At 36.9% G+C, this 17210-nt stretch overlaps 2 protein-coding genes across 3 annotated transcripts in view; one reads left to right on the top strand and one right to left on the bottom strand.

The window, feature by feature from the left end:
* The window catches only part of RPS27A (ribosomal protein S27a), a 394104-nt gene that overhangs the window by 361688 nt on the left and 15206 nt on the right, over window positions 1-17210 (top strand). The gene's annotated exons all lie outside the window — the stretch shown is intronic.
* The window catches only part of CLHC1 (clathrin heavy chain linker domain containing 1), a 31586-nt gene that overhangs the window by 7579 nt on the left and 6797 nt on the right, over window positions 1-17210 (bottom strand). The window contains exons 3-8 of the mRNA XM_059078946.2: window positions 16601-16731; window positions 14732-14933; window positions 14504-14616; window positions 14027-14111; window positions 12533-12639; window positions 6751-6925 (exon numbers count right to left, since the gene is read on the bottom strand). Coding sequence (XP_058934929.1) covers window positions 6751-6925; window positions 12533-12639; window positions 14027-14111; window positions 14504-14616; window positions 14732-14933; window positions 16601-16731 — 813 coding nt within the window. The remainder of the gene's footprint in view (window positions 1-6750; window positions 6926-12532; window positions 12640-14026; window positions 14112-14503; window positions 14617-14731; window positions 14934-16600; window positions 16732-17210) is intronic.

Raw genomic sequence — 17210 nt, 5'->3', positions numbered from 1 at the left:
AACTTTTAAAAAATTCTACAAACAAGGTTAAAAGTCTCCTGAAAAGATTGGTAGGATTTAAAATTTCAAGGTAAACAAAAATTCTCTCGTAATTGAGGCTCTCAATGTTCTTAGCTGTTATCTAGATTCCAAAACCCTGCAGAATGTAAGAACTTATTAAATGTTGGTTAAAGATAGTGACAAAGGGCTTCCCTGGTGGCGCAGTGGTTGAGAATCCGCCTGCCGAGGCAGGGGACACAGGTTTGTGCCCTGGTCCGGGAAGATCCCACATGCCGTGGAGCGGCTGGGCCTGTGAGCCATGGCCGCTGAGCCTGCGCGTCGGGAGCCTGTGCTCCGCAACTGGAGAGGCCACAACAGTAAGAGGCCCGGGTACCACAAAACAAACAAACAAACAAACGAAAAAAAGATAGTGACAAAATCTTTAGCTCAAAATTACCAACAGATCTTGTAAGCATTTGTACTAAAATGAAAACAGAAAGTGCGATAGCAGTGTTTTGTTTTTTTTTAATTGTTATAGATTTGAAAGAAACAATGGGAGGAATGAAGGGACTTAACTGTGTCTATTAGGAGAGACTGAAGAAACAGTTCTTTTGAGATGGCTCAAATAAGTAGATTTCAATTTTCATCAATTTTAGTGCACCATCTTCATACACAATTGAAGGGAACCATCTTTACTACTAACCACCTAGAAACTATCAGCATAAGCCAAAAAACATTTGGGTATCATTAAAGATATCACTTCTAATTACTGGCTATACTGAAACTGGGCTTTATTGTTTGGGGGTTTTTTTGGCCACGCCATGCAGCATGCAGAATTTTAGTTCCCCGACCAGGGATCGAACCCATGCCCCCTGCATTGGGAGCATGGAATCTTAACCACTGGACCGCCAGGGAAGTCCTATAATTATATTTTGAATTAATAGCTACAGAATCACAACAGTCACATAATATTAGTGTCTGTATACATGTAATAAAATGCCAATAACAATAAAATGAAATCCTGAAACTCCTACGAAATGTCTCTTTATTGAAAATTAAGTAGATAAAGCCCTCTGTGTTTGTTGGGGCAGGAAGCAGAGAGGTGGGTTTAAAATCAAAAGGCAGATCCTGAGTATGAATCAATTATTTAGGAAGCAATTCCCCGACTTCCATATTTTAATACCAAAATATAAGTTTTGGTAGTTAAAGCCACAACGTTTCCTGAGACTGAACAAGTCATTTCAGTTGTTGTAGTGACTGCATTACTGGAGCAACATGAAAATACCAGTATCTTAGTATTTATTTCTCTTATTAATACCATTATTTCATTATTTTCAGTGGTCACCCTCACGATGCTGTTCCACCTGAGAGGTCAGAGTTTAAACTAAGGTTGCTCTGTCTTCGTTTGTCACTTTCCAAAAGGATGATCAAAAGCAAAGAGTATGATTAAAAAGAAAATTATCCAAAAGGAGGAGGAGGATCAAGCCCCAAAAGAATGGAATTGGCCCGGAAGGAAAAGCAGGCGGCGGGGTGGGGTGTGTGTGTGGGGGGGGGTCGGGGGGGGGTAAGGAAAACAAGGATTCTAGCCCTGGGGTAAGAGAGGTAGCAGTCAGACATCCAAAACAAGGTTTTGCCTTGTTTTCAGTCTGTAGCACTTTTTCAGTAGTAGTCATCCAATAATTTTTTTTTTTTTTTTTTTTTTTTTTTTTTTGTGGTATGCGGGCCTCTTACTGCTGTGTGGCCTCTCCCGTTGCGGAGCACAGGCCCCGGACGCGCAGACTCAGCGGCCATGGCTCACGGGACCAGCCGCTCCGCGGCATGTGGGATCTTTCCGGACCGGGGCACGAACCCGTGTCCCCTGCCTCGGCAGGCAGACTCTCAACCACTGCGCCACCAGGGAAGCCCCATCCAATAATTTTTTTGAAAAAGGTCAGATTTTTGTTTTTATGAGTTCCTAATGGAGACCTGAAATGTATGAATAGGTATAATCCACAGTTATCCAAAGCCTTCTAATTTTAGTGCATAGTTTTACCACACAGTTCCATCAAAGCTTAAGAAAAAATAAAAATGCTGTCAGAAGATTCAAATCTAATATTCTAAAATTAATCATTACCAATATGGTATGGAGTAAAGTTGTAATGATTTTTATAGTGTCTAAGGTATGTAAACAGAAGAAACCCCAAACATGGAAAATCCAAACAATATTAATTAGCTCACGAATGCTCTAGAGTTGAGTGGGTTAAATAAAATTGTCCTATTTAGAATAAAGACATTTATGCTAAATGGTATGTCCAGAAAAATACAGAAATACAAATATGAATAATTCGGGGAAAATGTAGTGGTATTTTCCCACTTCATGCACTCAGGGAAATGCATAAGAGTTTAAATTCTTACAACTAAGTGGTAGAATGGGCCAAGTATATGTAAGGAAATTAATCTTGTCTGAAGTGTCTTTGCACTAGATAACAGGTGTTAGTAATGAGCATGCACTTTCTGATGCTGTCCTCACGCCTGCACCATTTCCAGGGCTCCCTGACAAGTACTTTTTGTGGAGAGTGTAGAAGTGTGACCAGGCAGAGAAAGAAAGAAGGAGGCAAAGACTGAAAAGAGGGGTACACATATGAAGAAATTTCCTAAAACAGGAATCACGTGAACATAATTATTATTATGTGAATAATTAATTACTATGTGAACAGTAAGTGAAGGCATAACAAGAGAGGGTGAGAGAAAGCTATTTTGCACTGGGAAACAATAGTGAGATCAATCCAGGGCAGTTTTATGACTATCCAGAGTTGTGCAGGGAAATGATGAATTTGAAATGGGTTGCAGTAGGTAGTAGTATGCAAACTTGCCATTTTTGTTTGGGACATTTCTAAGTCATGGATTTGTTATTTAGGGAGTGCTTACATTTGTCCATCTACTCCCTTATAATACACTTCTTAAAGATGAGAACTGTACCTACTCTCTAATATGTATTCTGTGTCCCTATGCATTTAGAGCCAAGAAAGCATAGCCCTTAGGCTGCAAAATAAGAAGGCCATGGCTACTAGAGAGATGACAGGGAGGCCTTTTGTCACTCTGCCTTCCAATACTCACAGCCCAACCCATGCCCACATAGACCCAGCAAAAGGAGCTGTTATCTATTTCCAGATTGATCTTCGTTAGCTGGTAGACACAGTTTTGGTGTCTACTCAGGTCCCCTTTACTGTGCCAGTGCCCCTTCTCCAACTGATGATTGACAGCTCATAGCTGCCTCTTCAAAGAATTGCCCTCAGCTGACTGGAGCCACCTCACCTAGAAAATTATGCCTATCTTTCAACCCCCTAGTAATCTAGAGCTGGTGACTGACTAGTAAGGGATACAAAAAGCCAGTCCCATGAACAAGCGGTAACAACTTTGCGGTAAGGCTTATGCTCCACAGCTCTCTCCTTATAATACTAATACTAGACTTCACCTGAGTTCACATCCTTGCTTGGCTCTTTCCCTATACGATCTCACTCCTTCCCTTATAAAATTTCCCAAGCAGTAAATGACATCATTTAATGACATCATTAAATCCAGGTATCATGCTCTCTTCAAGGGCATAGGGGGCCTGAGTGCCAAAAATATTCCCCTTTGCCCCGTTATTTAGCAATAGTCCTACCTTCTCATGATAAAGTCAATCAGGACTTCCAGACTCCCAGAGCCTAAAGTTGCAGGCATGGGAAGCACAAACTCCCTGTGCTGATGGTTCATTCTAGGTGTCAACTTGATGTTGTTGGTCAAATAATATCAAGTTGACACTTGATATTATTTGACCAACAACAGATATTTGGTCAAATATTATTTTGGGCGTGTCTGTAAGGATGTATTTGAAGAGAGTAACATTTTAATCGGCAGGCTGAGTAAAGCAGATTGCTCTCCTGAATGTGGGTGGCCCTGATCCAATCGGTTAAAGGCCTGAATGGTACAAAAAGAATGACTCTTCCTCAAGTAAGAGGGAACTACTGCCTGACTACTTAGCTGGGACATCAGTCTTTCCTGCCTTTGGGTCTCAAGGCTGCTGGCTTTCGGACTGGAAGTTACAGCACTGACTCTCTTGAGTCTCTGGATTGCTGATTGCAGATCTTGGGACTTCTCAGCCTTCATAATCATATGAGCCAATTTTTTATTTATATATATTTTTTCTGTTTCTCTGGAGAATCCTAACACACTCTCCAAGCAGGCTCCTGAGAGTAATAGTTGAGCAGGGCCACTCTTCATTTCCCAGACCCAAGTATTCTACCTATTGGGAATACAGCACTATGTAATTATCATTGGTTTAAGGAGTACGTGTCTTCCTAAAGGATGTTCCTCCGTCTTTGAAAGATGAAGTAACAAGTTGGCATCACATGGACACCATCTGAACCTTCCATGAACCAAGTTTGGGGTTTTTTTCTTCTCCTGTCTGTTGGTCTTAGGTAACCCCACCCTTGCATGAGCCCACAGGTGTGAGCTGTGGAAGTAGTATCCATCAGGCAATGGTAGTTGACATGGAGTCTGGGCCACTTATTCATGAAGCTTACTTGTGTGCTCTGGACCTGACTGAGCATGATCTTGGTTATACTTGAGTTTACATGGACTCTCCTGAGCCCACATGACCTTATGACTTGGTGAGTCTGTCAGAATACAGTTCATGATGGGCATTTCTAGTTACACTCACTGACATTCCATGGATAAATACTCCAACTTTAGCAGGACCCAACAGCTGTTTTTTGAATGGTATACAGTTGTCTGTTACAGGTGGCAGATGATCTACTGGTATATTTCTGGGTAGTCCCAAGACAATTGAACACTGCTAATGGGTAAATCAATAACCATGGTTTATAAATGGGAAAAGAATTTGTGGACTTCCATGGTGGTCCAGTAGTTAAGACTCTGTGCTTCCACTGCAGGGGGCACAGGTTCGATCCCTGTTCAGGGATCTAAGATCCAGCATGCCACTCAGCATGGCCAATAAAAACAAAAAAGAATTTCGAAAAGAATAGATACATGCGTATATGTATAACTGAATCACTTTGCTGTACACCTGAAACTAACACAACATTGTTAATCAACTATACTCCAACATAAAATCAAGAAAAAAAACCCCAGAAACATGGTTTGATAAAGGCATGGTAACCACAGTCATTCTACCAGACAAGCCATCAAGACCAAAACTGTAAGTAAGAAGAATCTATAATGGGTGATAGAGAAAGATAATGAGTACAAATTAATATGTATGAATCTCAAAATAAATGTAAGTGAAAGAAGCCAGACCAAGGAGAGAAAAGAATATACAATGTGTGATTCCATATATATAAAATTCTAGAAAACAAAAACGAATCTAGAATAACATGAAGTAGATCAGTGGTTATCGAGAGGCGGTGGAAGGAAGGAGGAGGCATTACAAAGGGACATAAGGAAACATTTGAGGGTCATGGATATGTTTATTGTCTTGATTGTGGTGATGATTTCATGGATATATATATATGTCAAAACTTAAATTGTACACCTTAAATATGTGCAGTCTACTGTGTATCAATTGTGTCTTCATAATGCTGTTTTTAAAAAACTCATCAAATTGTACACTTTAAACATGTCTAGGTTATTGTATGTAAATTATATCTCAATAAAGTTGTAAAAACAACAAATTACAGCCCTAGGACCTAGCAACAAGGGCTATAGTTCCTCCCGCTAACCCTCCTCTTATAAGTTTCCTCAAGAATTGACCATAAAATCCTAGAGAAGATATGCCTGGATGGAGTGAACTTAATGTGAGAAGCATATAGATCTGTATTGTGCAAATGGTTGACTAAGGCAGATGCTGTTTTGGCATCCTGCCCAAATCCTCTTTACTGGGCCAACATACCCTTCCCCAGCTGCTCTGGGTGTTGGCTGCCAGTGGCTCGCAGGTCCTTCCCTTCCATAGGGAATTGCCCTGGGCTAGTGGGAGCCACCATGCCCAGACTTATGTATTCCCATCTAGGCAGCCCACAGCCCTTGACTGACTGATGGAGAAGCAAGGAAGCCTGGCCCCTTGCCTCAAGTGAGAACAGCTCTGTGATGTGTTTTATGCTTCAGAGCCATCCGGCTATAAATAAGGCCAAGGTTAGAACTTTCCTGAGGTCACGTCCTTGCTTGGCTCTTTCCCCTTCCCTGTTCTGCTTCACTCAGTCCCTTATAGGTTTTTCTTGAGAAGCCCTCCTTCTATCAACCATGTACACCCAAATTCCTGTTTCAGGCTTTGGTTCCAGGGAACCCAATTTAAGGGAACCCTGGTACAAATTTGCCAATTTGTGCTGGGACTCTACTCCAAGAAGCCACCTACTGCCTGTCTTTGCTGGTTTGTATGTTCTTTTAAATGCTACCTTAGGTCCATGTCCCTCCTGCTTACAAGTTTTCTCCTGGGTTTATCCCTTACATGTATCCACAGCCTGCCTGAAAACAGGTTCCTGCCTTATCCCTCTGAGCAGCATGATACTGATCAATCCTTTTCTATCCTTCTTTACCTATCAATTTCCATGCACCATTAAGTGGTCATGAATCATCCTGTCACCTGCCTTGAGTCAACTCCTGATCTGGGCTCATTGTGACTAGGCTCTATTACTCCATCCATGAATGCTTAGTAAATACTTTCTGACTGATTAGTTGCAACAAAGATTTGAAATAAATGCTCAAATAACGTTCTGATAAGAAAACTATTAAAATTTGAGAACAAAAAACTTTATTAAGCAAATTTCAAAATTAAGTTAAAAGTTTAACTTTTCTTACCTTTCCTGGGTGACCCAATTGATAACTAAATCTAAACGTTTTTCAGATAATCCACATTTGATTCCTTCCAGGGTTAGTTCTGCATCAACAGGATGTCTAAAAGCATGACTTATGCTAAAGATAGCCTCAAAAAATAAGAGTAATGGGAAAGGCTTCCCTCTAATTTTTCCAACAGCTACAAAGAGAAGAAAAGTTTTTGAGTCAAATACTTTTAAGTAATAGTTTGCTTTTCCTTATTTCATATTCTTATTTTCATCTCATTGCATTTTCTAAAAATTTTAATCTAAAAGTACATATTTATAATTTTTAAGTAATGCTTGTGGATTAAAGTTTATATTTTGGATAATGACTAAATATCATATGCTATGTGAAAACCTAGGCAGAGGTTGGAGTGATGGGTCTACAAGCCAAGGAATGCCAAAGATTGCTGACAGCTACCTAGAAGCTAGGAGAGCGGCATGGAATGGAAATCTACTTCAGAGCCTCCAGAAAGAACTTCAAAAAGCTATAAAATGGGAATTCCCTGGCAGTCCAGTGGTTAGGACTCAGCGCTTTCACTGCCATGGGCCTGGGCTCGATTCCTGGTCAGGGAACTAAGATCCTGCAAGCCGCATGGTGCAGCCAAAAAAAAAAAAATTTTTTTTATGTAAAAATTTTTTAAAAGCTGAAAGAATATACTACCAGCAGATCTGTACTGTAAGAAAGGTTAAAGGTAGTCCTTCAAGCAGAAGGAAAATGACCCAAGATAGAAAAACAATCTACACAAAGGAATGAAGACCAGAAATGGTAAATGCTATGAATATAAGCATTTAGAAGTAGAGTTGACCCCTGAACAATGCAGGGGTTAGGGGTGCCAACCCCCACTCAGTCAAAAATCCATGAATACGTGTATCCACATGGGTCCTCCATATCCACAGTTCCATGACCACAGATTAAACCAATGACAGGTCATGTATTACTATAACAAGTATTTACTGAAAAAAATCCACCTATAAGTGGACCTGTGCAGTTCAAATTCTTGTTGTTCAAGTATCAAACTGTATACTGTTTTTATACAATGCATGAAGTAGTACAATATCACCTGAGTGTAGAATGTAATAAGTTAAAGATATAACCCATAAAGCCTAAAGCAACAACCAAAATAAGAGAACAAAGAGTTATAGGTTCATAAATCAACCAAGGAGAAAAATGGAATCATAAAAAAATTCAACTAATCCAAAAGGTAGAAGAGAAAAAAAAGTAAGAGATGAGAAAAACAGAAAATAAATAAAAGTCAACCATGTCAACAATCACATTAAATGTAAATGATATGAACACCCGAATTAAAAGACAAATATTGTCAGACTGTATAAAAAAGCAGGATCCAAGTACATGTTGCCTAGAAGACACTGACTTTAAATACAAAGACACAAATTAAGCTGATTAAAGTAAAAGTATGGAAAAAAGATACACCATGCTAATACTAATCAAAAGATGGAATCACTTTCAATTTCAAAACTTACTACAAAACTACAGTAATCAAGATAGTATGATTGCACAGGATGGACATCTAGAGCAAGAGAATAGAATTAAGAGTCTAGGAAAAACCTCAAACATTTATGGTCAATTGATTTCTTACAAAGGGGGGCCAAAACCGTTTAATGGGTAAAGAAAAGTCTTTTCACCAAATGGTGCTAGGAAAACTGGATATCCACATGCAAAAGAATGAATTTGCACCCCTATCTCACACCAAACAAAAAAATTAACTCATAGTAGACCACAGACCTAAATGAATAAAACTCTTAGAAGAAAATATAGGATCTTAAGTTAGGCAAAGATTTCTTAAGATACAAAACCAAAATCACAGCCATAAAAAAAGAAGATCGGTAAATGGGACTTCATCAAAATTAAAAACATTTGCACCTCAAAAAAACACCAACAAGAGGGACTTCCCTGGCGGTCCGGCAGTTGGGACTTCGCCTTCCAGTGCAGGGGGGGTGGGGGTTTGATCCCTGGTAAAGGAGCTAAGATCCCACATGCCTCGTGGCCAAAAAACTAAAACATAAAACAAGCAATATTGTAACAAATTCAATAAAGACTTTAAAAATGGTCCACATAAAAAAAATTTAAAACAAACAAACAAACAAATGAACAACCAAAAAACCACCAACAAGAAAGCAAAAATGCAATCCACAGACTAGAAGAAAATATTTGCATATCATCTATCTGATTTTTACCTGGAATTAAAAAGAGCACTTGCAACTCAATAATAAAAACACAAATAAAACAATTATCAAATGGGCAAAGAATAGACAATTCTCCAAAGAAGATAAAATGGCCAGCAGGCACATGAAAAGATGCGCAACATTGTTAGTCATTAGGGATATGCAAATTAAAACCACAATGAGGAAAAAAAAACCCAATGAGATACCACTTCACACAGATTAGAAAGGTTTTAATCAAAAAGACAGACATTACAAGTATTGATAAGGATGTAGAGAAATGAGAACTCATACACTGGTGGTGGAAATGGAAAATAGTGCAAACAGTTTAGCAGTTCCTCAAAGTATTAACATAGAGTTTCCATATAACCCAGAAATTCTTTTTATTTATTTATTTGTTTGTTTGTTTGGCTGTGCCAGGTCTTAGTTGTGGCAGGCAGGATCTTTGCTGCCACACGTGGGATCTTCATTGCAGCCTGTAGGATCTTTAGTTCCGGTACACAGGATCTTTAGTTGCAGCACACAAACTCTTAGTTGCAGCATGTGGGATCTAGTTCCCTGACCAGGGATCGAACCCAGGCCCCCTGCACTGGGTGCTCAGAGTCTTAGCCATTGGACCACCAGTGAAGTCCCTAACCCAGAAATTCTACTCCTAGGTATCTATCCAAGAAAAATAAAAACATATCCACACAAAAACTTGTACAGAAATGCTCAGTTGCATTATTCATAATAACCAAAAAGTAGAAACAACCCAAATGACCATAAACAGATGAATGGATAAACAAAATACAGTACATCCATACAATGGAATATCATTTCTCCATAAAAAGGAATGAACTACTGATACATGCTATGGCATGAATGAACCTCAAAAACATTAAGCTAAGTGAAAGAAGTCAGTCACAAAAGACTATTTATTGTATTATCATATTTATATGAAAGGTCCAGAATAAGCAAATCTATACACACAGCAAGTAGATTAGTGGTTACCCAGGTTTTAGAGGAGAAGCAATAGAGAATGAGGAATTAATTGGTACAAGGTTTTTTTTTTGTAATAATGAAAATGTTCTAAAATTAAATTTCAGTAATGGTTAAACAACTCTGTAATTATAATAAGTTTATTAAATTTTGTGGCATTTTCCCCACATATGCCATATGCATATGCCAATTTAAACCTCAGACTTATGAAAGTTAGTGTTTAACACCCAAAATGCCCAGTGTCAGCACTCATGATATAAGAATACTTTTGCAGTGTAACATGATCTGATAATCACTCAGTTATTAAATTGTAAATAATTGGGATGGTTTATTGACTTCAAGTCCACTGAATAAAAACTATAAAATTACACTCTGTGTTACCGTGCACCAGGATCAAATACTGAAAACTGTGCGGGCAAAAATATGAGACACGCCCATTTGCACACAATTCATAGTCATGCAATCTCTATTAATACATATGTTTATATACACTATGTATAGACGACAGATTTTCTGTGTTCAGGTAAAAGCAAAAGGAATGTTTTTGTTCAAATTCCTGAATTTAAAGGTATTTTTAAGGAAATTATTTAAAACAAGCTGTATATATTGACATCAAGAATTTCCACTTAGAACTAAGATAAGACTAATTAATTTCTATATTTGTAAGTTACATTGAGTATACCTCCCCTTTATGTATACCCCTGCATTTCCTTCTGAGCTTCTCATATTTTAAAAACACATCTGAGTTTTAAAATAAAAGAATATTTTGTGATTCTCAGAAACACTCAGTAAGTACCACCAGTCTAGTATTGTTGAACTTCTCAGAATAAAATCCACATACCTAGAAAATGAATAAAAGTTGGCTGTTTTCCAATTTCACTGGTAATTATATTTATTTAAGCATTAATTGCAAGCACTGAGTTTTACTTAAACTTGCAATCCATACTTTGAGCAGACCAAGTCAAAGGGAGAAGAGAAAGAAACTCAGGAATATACTAATGTCACTTAAAAAATTTTTTTTTTATGTTTTTAATTTTTAAAATCACTTTTAATTTATGCTAAATTCAGAGCACATCCAAAGAAAGAGTTCCTGGGTATTTGTAAGATGTCTGAAACTTCTGAGTAAAAAGTAAACATTTTAACATTTAACATTTAAAATTAAACATCAATGTCAAAAAAAAAAACCTGAACACTAAAAACTACAAAATATTGCTAAAAGAAATTTTAAAAGACCTTAAAAAAAATGGAGAGATATACCATATTTAAGGGGTCACTGGATCAGAAAATTCAATACTGTCCAGTGTCTGTTCTCCTTAAGTTGGACTACAGAGTCAGTGCAATCCCCAGCAGGCCTTTTTGTAGAAATTTACAACCTGATTTCAAAAATTTAAACAGAAATACGAAAGACCTAAAATAGCCAAACCAAATCTGATAAAGAACAGAGTTAGAAGACTAACACTATCTGATTTCAAGACTTACTATAAAGCAACAGTAATCAAGACAGTGTAGTATAGGCATCAAGATAAATAAATAGATCAGTGAAATAGAACAGACCTATGGACAACTGATTTTCAACAAAGGCAATTCAGTGGAGAAAGTCTTTTTAATAAATTATCCTCGAACAACTGAATAGCTATCAGCCAAAAAATAAACTTTGACCCATACCTCACACCATATATAAAAATTAACTCAAACTGTATCATAGACCTAAATGTAAACCTAAAACTATAAAATCCTTAGGGAAAAAAAATAGGAGAAAAATCTCTGCAGATTAAGCACAGATAACTTAGGTACGACACTAAAATCCCAATCCCTAAAAGAAAAAAACTCAAATTAGATTTCAACAAATTAAAGACTTCTACTCTTAGAAAGACATTGTTAAGAGAATGAAAAGACAAGCCAGAAACTGGGAGAAAATATTTGCATCATATATCTGGTAAAGGATTTTTATTCATAGAATGGAACACTACTCAGCAATAAAAAAGAATGAATTACTGATAGATGCAATAACATGGATGAATTTCAAAATAATCAGACTAAGTGCAAGAAATCAGTCAAAAAATGATGCCTACTATATGATTCCATTTATATAAACTTCTCGAAAATGCAAACTAATCTTTGGTGACTGAAAGCAGATTAGTAGTTGCCTGGGGACTGGAGGGACGCTCTGGAAGGGAGACCAGTGGGAGGGGTGGGGAGTAGTGGGAGGGAGGAATCACTGGGGGAATGAGGGAACTTTTGGAGGATACGTATGTCAAAACCTAACAAACTGTACATTTTATGTACAATTTAGTGTATGTATGTCAACTCACCACAACAAAGCTGTGTTTTAAAGGAAGTGGAGCAAATCTGACAAAATATTAACATTTATTAAATCTTGATAGCGAGTACATGGCTGTTATTTATGTTTCTCACACTTTTCTGTATACTTGAAATATTTCATAATTTAATTTGGAAAACCTAATCAAACCCCTTAATGTTACAGGTAAGGAAACTGAGTAAATGGTAGATCTTGTTTCCCAGTTCAATACTCTTCCCATTCTATCAGGAAAAAAAAAAGTATAATTAGCATACATATGTAAGGTTCAGAGAGAAATGCTTACCCTTAAGTTTACTCACTGTTCCAATGTTTTGAAGAATTCTTCTAGGACTGTTTGCTGCAAAATAAACTGCCTTTTCATATTTCCCAAGTGAGATTAATTCATTGAACCTACAGCCAGTGCATTTCATTATATAGTAGTACACAAAAAAAGTAAAGTGATTAGAAATGTCTAATACAGACTAAACATAGTAGCATAGTAATACAGAAAAGCACCTCTAATAAATAACTAGATTCATTCACTCTGTGAGATATTCTTTCACTTCCTTCCCTAATATTGTTTTTTGTAGCCTCAGAATAAGACTCACCTGCCAGGTGACTTGAACCTGATCCTGTACCTTATTCCTATAGTGCTGAGAGCAAGCCACAGAAAGAGCAACTGAATTTATTCAGTTGAAAGAACTTCAACTGAATTTATAATGAGCTCAGATTTTTCTTCTCTCATATCATCTCCAGAAGAAAAGGAGAACCAGGGGAAAGAAGGGCACTCTGCTTAAAGGCTCAGCCTAGGGGAAATATTAATTGCACACAAAGGCTGCCAAGTTGAAGATCAAGAAGTGTCCCTGGTATTCGGAAGCCTTAGTTGCTCTGCCAGGAATCAGACTCCCAACTAAATGTGAGACTAATACAACAAGAAAAGATAATAGTTCAGATAACTTAAGCTTCTACTCCTCTTCCTAGGGCAAAACATCTCCAACTCAGTCCTTACAATTAAAACTATGACAAACAGGATTTTAAAGAGTGTTGCAAATGAATGCGGAACCCCAGAGGAGAAAAACACCAAAGTAACATTAAGCAAAACATATAAAACTTTTAACCTCAACCAGCGCTTTTCTCTCATATCTGAAGCTGACAGACTTAGAGAAACATAGGGTATAAGTAAATAATCCAGGCTTTGGTGCCCCTCAAAATGATCTTTACCCCGTTTTTGTACCATAACAAGCAAATCAACAGTTGAAAACTGTTTAACATAGAAGACTAGGAATATCACATATGTTCACTACATACTGGCCTCATAGCCTATGAATTAATCTCTTAAAGAATAAAGTCTTAGATCTCTAAGCCTCTACTATAAAATATATATAATAATTTAATAAGTATTAGGGGAAATATGCCTTCCTAATGTCATAGGATGGAAATAATGAGAAAAAAAGGACTAAATTTGCTAGGATAATCTGACACAATAAGGTCAGAAAAAAATAAAAAATAAAAAATATAAAAATATAAATAAAACTTAACACTACAATCCACTTATAACCTCTGAAAAATCTCCTAGACTATCAATCTGGTATTTTTTTTCCACAAAGAATCTATTTTTAAAAATTCTAGCTTATTTTCTAATTTGTCTACTAGAGTAGAATTTTAAAATACAAAAGCTAGAGACTACAGCTCAAAAAGATGCTACATAAATGCTAAACATTTAATGTCTTTAAATAAATATTAAATAAATGCTATAATATCTTAACAAGGAAAATCAAAAAGCTTTTTAAATATTTGCCTTTCAACGTAGTATAGCAAAACTTCATCTTCTTTTGCCTTGCCTGGGTCATCTTCAAGTAGTTCCTCAACAATGCCTTGTTCACCTGTAAATATTGAAAGCACCACTGGATGGTATTTAAGGTTATCAATCAATAGAAAATAAACATATAAATGTTTAATACCAATAACTTAATGCTATAGTTTCTAATAGCACCTAACTCTTCCTAAACTGAGTAGCTTCCCCATCCCTTTCTTCCTTATTTTCAGGTACATTTTCAGGTATTCTCTCCTTGGCTAACCAAGTCTACTCTTTACCAATTATTTATTTGTCAGCTGTTGAAGGAAGAAGCCCACAAGGTAACAGAGACCTAACAGAAGTAAGTACATTTTTACTTTCTTTAAACTCAGCCTAGGAAAATCTCCATTCTTTAGCTTTCTGGGGAAAAAAAAAATGTTTTCCATTATTCATGTTAATTAAAAAATATAGATCATCTACCGTGTAAATCTTTATTTTTCTGAATGTGCTCCATGAAGTCTTGAAATGATCTGCTCATATCAGATTTTACCCACAAAGTAAGTGCCTGTGAAATAATCTGCAGTCTTTGATGACTATAAAGATAAAAAACATTAACAATATACTGAACCTAAAATCAAATAGTGGAATATTAAAATAAACACAAATAAAAGCTTCAAACTGTAAAAAATATATATTCAACTTTCATACCGAAACTGTAATTCATTGTTCAGATTTTCAGCTAAATCTCTCCGTTCTAATACCACAATCATTTCCTCATCTAAATCTGCCTTCCTCTGAGCTGGTAAATATTTTTTTGACATAAGTTGCTCAATTTCTCCATATTTATCTTCAAGATGTTTCAAGTATTTAGTGAGAGCATCTAAACTGACAGATTCTTGAAGAGTCATGCCTAAGGGAAAAGGGAACAAATCAAACAAGCCAAGCCACCTGTGGGACTCTTGTGCTCAAACAGCAAGTCTTAGCAAAATAGGTCAGATGGTTGACTATGTTAAGAAATAATTAAGAAATTGTAGCATGAACTTGAAGATTATTGAACATAAACAGAATTAGCATACATTTCTAAAGGGCTGGTAGTTTTAAACAAACCATCAATGAAGACTTAGTGAAGACTGATTGTCCAAACCTTAGCATTTTAAGAAAAAAAATTTTAACGACCGCATCAACTACATCTTGCAAACCCCTAAATATCAATCTTATTCAGTAACACCAAGAACTTCTGCCTAATAATTCAGGATTCCTGTTCAATGATTTTTCCCTAACCAAACCTTCCATTAGTCTACTACAACTAACCCCAGGGTAATCTGTTTATTCTCTCCAATGCAAAGTTTATAAATGCCTGCCAAATCTTCAGTTCTTTCTCCCTCGTTCATTGTCCCCTCTATTCATTATTCATAACTGCCCCCCACATACACACACTTCAAATGACTTTCATTCTCATTCAGACCAATTGTTGCCTTTAAAGGCACACCTCAAAATTCTCTTCAAGAAACCCCCCTGGGGCTTCCCTAGTGGCACAGCGGTTGAGAGTCCGCCTGCCGATGCAGGGAACACGGGTTTGTGCCCCGGTCCAGGAAGATCCCACATGCCGCGGAGCAGCTGGGCCCGTGAGCCATGGCTGCTGAGCCTGCGCGTCCAGAGCCTGTGCTCCGAAACGGGAGAGGCCACAGCAGTGAGAGGACCGCGTCATAATTTTGTACTTGAAAGTGAATCTAGTCCCGGCTTCAACCAATCATAGGATGATCATTCAACCTCAGTTAAAATCGTCTGGTGTGGGGTAGCTCATTATCTCAAGACATAGCTTCTTCCATTGAAATCAAATCTGACTTCCTAAAATTTCCACTTATTGATTCTGCCTCTGGATAAACACTAGTTGGAATTTTGAAAAGTTTTGAATACAGTTATCTATTCTCAAAGTCTTTCTTTACTCCAGGATGCATATGTGCAATTCCTGTATCCATTCATTATACAAATCTCTCAATATTCTGGAGGAATTCCAGGATATACTCCAATTTCTTAAAATGTGGCTTGGCTGAAAATGAGGAACCAGTGAATTCTGACATCAATGTGAGTCAACAATATTCACCAGAACTTAACATACCACAGTTTTTTCACATATTCCATGGGTTCTCAAACTTTATAAAATGCATCAGAATAACCTGGAGAACTTGTTAAAACACTGACTGCTGGGCTCCACCACCAGAACCCGACTCCCATCCCTGGAATTTCTGACAGAGTAAATCTGCAGCGGGACCAAAAAATTTGCATTTCTAACAGGTTCCCAGGTAATGCTGATATTGATGTAGGAACCACACTTTAAGAGTCACTGTACTATACTTTATATAATCCAGCCAGACTGCAACTCTTTTAATCGTTTAGGGTTGTTTAAGTTTTCTCATTCCCATGTATGTACCTAGAGGCCAGACTAAAGCTGTTTGTAAAGTCTGGCTAAAGTCCCGGTATACTTGGAAGATATATACATGGTAACACATATATATTAATTTGTGTAACTGGAAACAATTGGAACTTCTCTCAAATATTTTACACAAAATACTGTACCTGGAATAGGTTTTGAAGGATCTTTGCAGAAAGTACAATATTGTTCTTTTGTGTCATACTCCGCCCTAAGTTGTTTCATTTCATCTATTTGCAATTGAATCTTTGAGGAATTATTTTCAATAAGCCTCATCCTGAAAAACAGAAAGGCTTTTTTATGTTTCTTTCAATGAATTATTTAATCATACAGTTTAAAGTAAAACAGGTTAAATTATTACTTTAATTTGGCTAATTATCATTTTGTACCATTATGAACGTAGACGGAAGTTTACAAAAAAATGCCTAGGAAGTTAACTAACCTCACAAGTGAGGAACAATTTTCTTTCAAAGCATCAATAAAATCTTATACTGCCTATGATGTGTAACCTTATTGGAAATTTGTAAGTGTTAAATATAATAATTTGGCCACAAAGTACTATGTCTATTCCCTTTAGTTGAAAATTACCTTTGCAATTTAAAAATTATTTCTGTTAAGTGATCATATCAGTTTCCTGTGACTGCTATAACAAATTACCACAAACTTGGTGGCTTAAAACAGCAGAAATCCATTCTTTCACAGTTCTGGAGGCCAGAAGTCCAGTATTAGTATCAGTGGGCCAAAATTTGTATTTTT

This window comes from Kogia breviceps, chromosome 11 (genome assembly GCF_026419965.1).
Source record: "Kogia breviceps isolate mKogBre1 chromosome 11, mKogBre1 haplotype 1, whole genome shotgun sequence".
NCBI lineage: Eukaryota > Metazoa > Chordata > Mammalia > Artiodactyla > Physeteridae > Kogia > Kogia breviceps.
The sequence above is the reverse complement of the archived record's forward strand: the minus strand, read 5'-3'. Positions and strand labels throughout refer to the sequence as shown.